We start from the raw sequence: 6,903 nt of genomic DNA on the forward strand, positions 1-6,903 counted from the left end.
GAACACTGCCCGTGGTCTGTCTACTACAGGCTAGCTGCTCAGAGAAACACTGCCGTGCTGTCTCCTACAGCTAGCTAGCCTCAGAGAAACATCTGCCCGTGGCTGTCTACTACCAGCTAGCTACCTCAGAGAAACACTGCCCTTGGCTGTCCTACTCTACAGCCTAGCTAGCCTCAGAGAAAGACTGCCCTTGGCTGTCTACGTACAGCTAGCTAGTCCTCAGAGAACCACGCCCTTGGCTGTCTACTACAACTAGTAGTCTCACTGGCTGGTTAGATAGACTATTACTTGGCTGTCTACTACAGCTAGCAGCTCAGAGGGCTGTCTCAGACTATAACCTTGGCTATTGGACCAGTCCTCTCTTGGAAAAGGAGATATTAATCTCAATGAGAAAAAACTGTATATAAATTTAAGGTAAAATAAAAAATTAAAATAATAAATATCATGGCTGTCTGCTACAGATAGACATTAGTCCTTAGCTATAGAGCGGGACTCCTCTCAGTAAGATCAGTGATCTGAACTTTTAATATCCTAAACTGAGTGAGTGATGGTGAGTGCCAGATATTGGTGAAGCATTATGAATTGTCCGTCCTCTAGCTCAACTACTTCCTGCAGTGGGGTAAGTACTTCAAGTAAATACTAAAGTATTCACTCTAAGTCTATTTTTGGGGGGTATCTGTACTTTAACTATTTTACATTTTTGACAACTTTTACTTTAACTTCAATACATTCTAAAGAACATAGTGTACTTTTTTACTGCATAACATTTTTCCTGACACCAAAACTACTCAGTTACATTTAAATGTTTAGCAGGACCAGAAAACGGTCCAATTTACACACTTATCAAGAAGAAACATCCCTGTTCATCCTACTGCCTCTGATCTGGAGGACCACATAACGAGAACAATCATCCCGGTCATGACCTACTGCTCCTCTGATGCTGAGACTTCCACTAAACAGAGAACATCCCTGGTCAATTCCCTACTGCTCGTGATCTGGAAGACTCACTAAACAGAGAACATCCCTGGTCATCCCTACTGCCTCTGATCTGGCAAATTCACTAAACACAAATGCTTTGTTTGTAAATTATGTCTGAGTGTTTGAGTGTGCCACTGGCTATCCATAAATAAAAAATAGTGCCGTCTGGTTTGCTTAATATATTCATACTTTTACTTTTGATACTTAAGTATATTTAAAACCAAATACTTGTAGACTTTTTACTCAAGTAGTATTTTACTGGATGACTTTCACTTTTACTTGAGTCCTTTTCTATTAAGGTTTCTTTACTTTTACTCAAGTATGACAATTAGGTACTTTTTTTCCACCACTGCTTCTTTGTAGCCTGTAGTACTTCTCCACAGCGTAGCACCCACTTGGGTGATACCTCTGCAGGTACTGGAAGCTAGTCAACAACATGGATGGCCAGACCCACTCACCAGAGGGTGAGCAGTTTCTACAAGGGACAGGAAGTTGACGGCAAGATTGGGACCGTGAAGCTGTGACTCTTCTCTTTGTAGCCTGTAGTACTTCTCCACAACGTAGCACCCACTTGGGTGATACCTCTGCAGCTGCTACAGCTCTAAAAGCTCCCCACACATCAGTCCAGAGCAGTAGTCATGCTCACTGCACGCTCCATGCCATTTCCACAATGCAGTCAGGTCTCGTTGATCAAGAAGCAGTCGGTGCTGAGATGTCTCTTTTTAAATGCAGATATTAGCTAGCCAAACCAGACAAGCCAACCTGCCATCAGTCCTACATCTCTGTGGGTAAAAACAACCAGATACGGTATATTCAATCTACTAATCTACAATGAGCTAATAATAATAATACTAATAATACTAATAATAATACTAATAATAAAAATAATATGTACTAAATGTACAAAGCTCTCTGTTTAGGCTGCCTCATGGCGCCATGGCAACCACAGAACCACAGTAGCTGTCTTTAACATTAAAGACCACAGAACCACAGTAGCTGTCTTTAACATTAAAGACCACAGAACCACAGTAGCTGTCTTTAACATTAAAGACCACATAACCACAGTAGCTGTCTTTAACATTAAAGACCACAGAACCACAGTAGCTGTCTTTAACATTAAAGACCACAGACTTCTCTTTCTGCGCCGAACTTCACTCTCACTAACGTTGCTCTGCTCTTTACTCTCCCGAGAGAATAACTTGTTTGTCAGAGAAAACGTTTCAACGTTTTTTTCCCTCCAGACACAGGAATTGTAATATCCCAGGATCACAGGCAACCTGTTAGTGTTAGATGTTAGACTCAGTAGCACATATAGTCTACTTGTATCAAGGCTTTAGCTAACAAGAGAGATCTGCTATACTCTTCATTCGCTTCATTAGTCCAAATGCAACAGGTGCAGTCGGCAGAATGGAACGGGCGGTGAGCAGTTTTCAAAGGGGAGACTGTGGGCTGTAGGGTTCACAGGGGAGGCTAACAGTTTAAGATCCAATGCAGCCGTGATTATCTTTAATATTAACTCATTTCTGGGTAACAATTAAGTACCTTACTGTGACGAACATTTGAACATCTTGACCATGTTCTGTTATAATCTCCGCCCGGCACAGCCAGAAGAGGACTGGCCACCCCTCATAGCCTGGTTCCTCTCTAGGTTTCTTCCTAGGTTCTGGCCTTTCTAGGGAGTTTTTCCCAAGCCACCGTGCTTCTACACCTGCATTGCTTGCTGTTTGGGGTTTTAGGCTGCGTTTCTGTACAGCACTTTGTGACATCGGCTGATGTAAGAAGGGCTTTATAAACACATTTGATTGATTGATTGTTTTCAATCAAAATGGTCAAAAAGAAACAAAAATAGTTTTTCAGAAAATAGCAAGTTTTTCAAGCAAGAATTTAGCTAGGACTGTCTGTGGGTGGTCTGAGTGGGGAGGGGTCAACTGAAAACTAGCAGTTATTGGCAGAGAGGTTTGGAATTCTCTTATTGGTCTATTAACTAGTGATGTCACCAGGCAGGTGACGTCACCAGGCAGGTCCAAACTCCATCCCACCAAAACATGTAAACATTTCAGGTGGTCTTTTTCAAACAGCTCTTACACTAAAAGGGCATTATCATCATTTCCACAGTATTATTCCAACCTCATAGTGTGGAAATAATGTGCGTATATAACATTTGGAAACCCGTTTCTTGACTACACTGCGTCTGTATGTGTGTTAAGGTGTATCTGGCCCTGGTGATTCAGTCAGGAAGGGGGGAAACCCTGGTAGGATGAGCACTGCAGTTTGGGAGAGCTGCAGGTGTTATGGGTAGGGCTCTGTGCTTTGGTTCATCCTATCACATAACCTGGATTTTTTACTTTTATTTAAAACTTTTTCATCAAACTTTCCCCTTTTATTTTTTTGTCAGATTGTCCAGCACCATCCTCTGACAACTGTAAAAAAATATATATTAAAAAGTAAAACAAATTTCTGTAAAAAGCTTAAAATAAAGGTTAGAATCCAGGTCATGGGACACGATCAACCAAAACAAAGAGCTTGAGTTATAGGAAGTAATGATTGGGCTCCTTCTTTAACATTGTGGGCCGAGAAACAAATATCTTTCTTCATTTCAACTAATAGATAGATACAACAGAACAGTCCACATCCGAACATGTACTTACCCGAAATGAGAAGGGGAATTGAGAAAGTTTGTATAATCTGTGTTTCCTTTAGGATTTTTTTTTTCAGCAGCGGTGGCTTGGAGAGATCTGGGCAAATGGCCCCCTGGGAGATTTGTTTTCTGAACGACGACTGAAAATGTCACTTCTGGAGGACTTTTTTAAAAGCCATTCTATTCTAAAATGCATGAAAATGTAATTATGTTGACGCCATCCGAAATATAACTGATGCTCGCCAGGAGGAGCCAGCAGTATCTGTTCGCTCGTGGCTCTCATTCACACCACTCCTCCACTCTGTGTGCTACAAATATACCTTGTCACTCTGATCTTAAAGGAATACTATGCGATTTGGCCAATTAAGCACGTTTTTTTCTACTTCCCCCAGAGTCAGATTTACTCATGGATACCATTATGTCTTTGCGTGCAGTTTGAAGGAAGTTGAAAGGTAGTTTTTCACAAGCAATTTCTACCTAGCGTTAGCACAATGACTGGAAGTCTAAGGGAACAGCTAGCATGCTGGAAGTTTCCCCCATAGACTTCCAGTCATTGTGCTAACGCTTGGTAGCAACTTCCTTCAAACGGGACGCAGAGACATAAACATGGTATCCATGAGTTCATCTGATTCTGTTGTAAGTTGATAAAAGGGCTTAGTTGCCAAAATCTCGCACTATCCCTTTAAACGTTCCGCCGCTGCTAAATGCACATTGGGAAAACACTGATAGTAATGATTTGTTGTTATTCATAACCTCTCTGTCACACACACACACACACACACGCACGCACGCACGCACGCACGCACGCACGCACGCACGCACGCACGCACGCACGCACGCACACACACACCCCCCCCCCCCCACCGCTAAGCTTGTTGATTCTACACAGCACACGGAGACAGCATTTCAAGCTTCTCTCTGTTAAATATTTGATGGCGTCTTTGTGGTGTTCTGTTCTCCAGGCCTCCTAGACCCGGAGCCCCTGAGACCCCCAAAAAGACTGCAGTACCCCCTCAGGTCTCCAGTCCGGCCATGCAGGGACAGATCAAACAAGGTAACTACAAACGGACTGTTTTCCCCTCTGGGCCGTACTGGGAGAACCACTGATGTACAGTCAGGCCCTGTGAGCCTCAGAGATCAATGAGAGGCCTCCTCCTGACCTGTCAATCTCAGTGTGAGTCCCAAATGGCAGATTATTCCCTACATAGTGCACTACTTTAGACCAGAGCCCTATGGAACCATATTCCCTATATAGTGCACTACTTTAGACCAGAGCCCTATGGAACCCTATTCCCTATATATAGTGCACTACTTTAGACCAGAGCCCTATGGAACCCTATTCCCTATATATAGTGCACTACTTTAGACCAGAGCCCTATGGAACCTTATTCCCTACATAGTGCACTACATTAGACCAGAGCCCTATGGAACCCTATTCCCTATATAGTGCACTACTTTTGACCAGAGCCATATGGAACCCTATTCCCTATATAGTGCACTACTTTAGACCAGAGCCCTATATAGGGAATAGGTATGGGCTCTGGTTAAGGTTGCATCATTCTGGCCCCAAATTCCCTGGTTTTCCAGAAATGCTGGTGGGAATGTTCCTGGAATTACGAGGGAATAGGGAGAAAATACGGGGGTCCTCCAACTAGGATGTGTGGAAAACCAGGGAATTTTTGCAAAGTTACCATGATTTGGCAATCCTATCTTTGGTCTAAAGTAGTGCACTATAATAGGGAATAGGGTTCCATATGGCTCTGGTCAAAAGTTGTGCACTATATAGGGAATAGGGTTCCATAGGGCTCTGGTCTAAAGTAGTGCACTATATAGGGAATAGAGTTCCATAGGGCTCTGGTCTAAAGTAGTGCACTATATAGGGAATAGAGTTCCATAGGGCTCTAGTCTAAAGTAGTGCACTATATAGGGAATAGGGTTCCATAGGGCTCTGGTCAAAAGTAGTGCACTATATATGGAATAGGATGCCGTCTGGGACCCAGCCCCTAGAGTACCTCATAGTCATTACCCACAGCACTAAACTAAGGGGACAGAGCACTTTAGTCGACAACGTGGTACATTTACAGTGCAGCTAACTTTACTTAACCTAGCCAGGCGTCTGTGCGCCACAGCAGTTCTGTCTGTCTGCATTTATATTGCAATCTGTGCTATTTATCAGATGCTCTTATCCAGAGCCACTTAGAGTCTATTGTTACGTTGACCTGTTAGGTTGACCTGTTAGGTTGACCTGTTAGGTTGACCTGTTAGGTTGATCTGTTAGGTTGACCTGTTAGGTTGACCTGTTAGGTTGACCTGTTGGGAATGACCAGGGATTGTTTTTCTCTGTTTAGTTTGAGATCTTCAGATCAGAGGCAGTGGGAATGACCAGGGATGTTCTCTTGTTTTTAGTGAGTCTCCAGATCAGGGGGTAGGGATGACCAGGGATGTTCTCCTGTTTAGTGAGTCCTCCGATCAGAGGAGTGGGGATGACAGGGATGTTCTCTGTTTAGGAGTCTCCAGATCAGAGGGCAGTGGGGATGACCAGGGATGTTCTCTGTTTAGTGAGTCCTCCAGATCAGAGGCAGTAGGGGATTACCAGGGATGTGTTCTTGTTGGATAAATTGTGTGAATTTTACATTTTTCCTGTTCTGCTAAGCATTCAAATATGTAACAAGTCTTTTTGTGTGTCAGGGAAATGTATGGAGTAAAAAGTACACCAATGTTCTTTTAGCAATGTAGTGAATAAAAGTAAAAGTTGTCACAAATATAAATAGTAAAGTACAGATCATCCCCCAAAAATTAACTTAAGTAGTACTTTAGGGTATTTTTACTGTAGTACTTCACACCCTGCTATTTAGATAGTGAACAACCCTTGACTTGAGTCAGCGATAAGGCTAGTCAGGTAGACAGCAGGGTCAACCTAACAGGTCAACCCTAAACAGGTCACGTAACAGGATCAACCTAACAGGTCAACCAACAAGACACCTAACAGGTCAACGTAAAGGTCAAGCCCTACAGGTCAAAACCTAACGCGTCAACTAAACAGGTCAACCTAACGAGTCACCTACAGATTCAACGCTAACAGGTCAACCTAACAGGATCACCTAACAGGCTCAACCGCTAACAATCACCTAACCAGGTCAACCTATACAGGTCAACCTAAACAGGTCACCTACTCAACTACAGTCAACGCTAACAGGTCAACCTAACAGGTCAACCTAACAGTCAACTAACGGTCACCTAACAGGTCAACCTAACAGGTCAACCTAACAGATCAACCCATAACGAGG

General features: G+C 43.1%; 1 protein-coding gene across 1 annotated transcript in view; it reads left to right on the plus strand.

Moving 5' to 3' along the window:
* Positions 1-4,723, plus strand: part of LOC139025769 (WD repeat-containing protein 7-like) — a gene marked incomplete at its 5' end in the record, with an annotated part of 55,504 nt that extends 50,781 nt beyond the window's left edge. The window contains one exon of the mRNA XM_070440958.1: positions 4,579-4,723. Coding sequence (XP_070297059.1) covers positions 4,579-4,723 — 145 coding nt within the window. The remainder of the gene's footprint in view (positions 1-4,578) is intronic.
* Between the last annotated feature and the right edge of the window lie 2,180 nt (positions 4,724-6,903).

The sequence above is a fragment of the Salvelinus sp. IW2-2015 genome, unplaced genomic scaffold (assembly GCF_002910315.2).
Source record: "Salvelinus sp. IW2-2015 unplaced genomic scaffold, ASM291031v2 Un_scaffold3237, whole genome shotgun sequence".
Classification (NCBI taxonomy): domain Eukaryota; kingdom Metazoa; phylum Chordata; class Actinopteri; order Salmoniformes; family Salmonidae; genus Salvelinus; species Salvelinus sp. IW2-2015.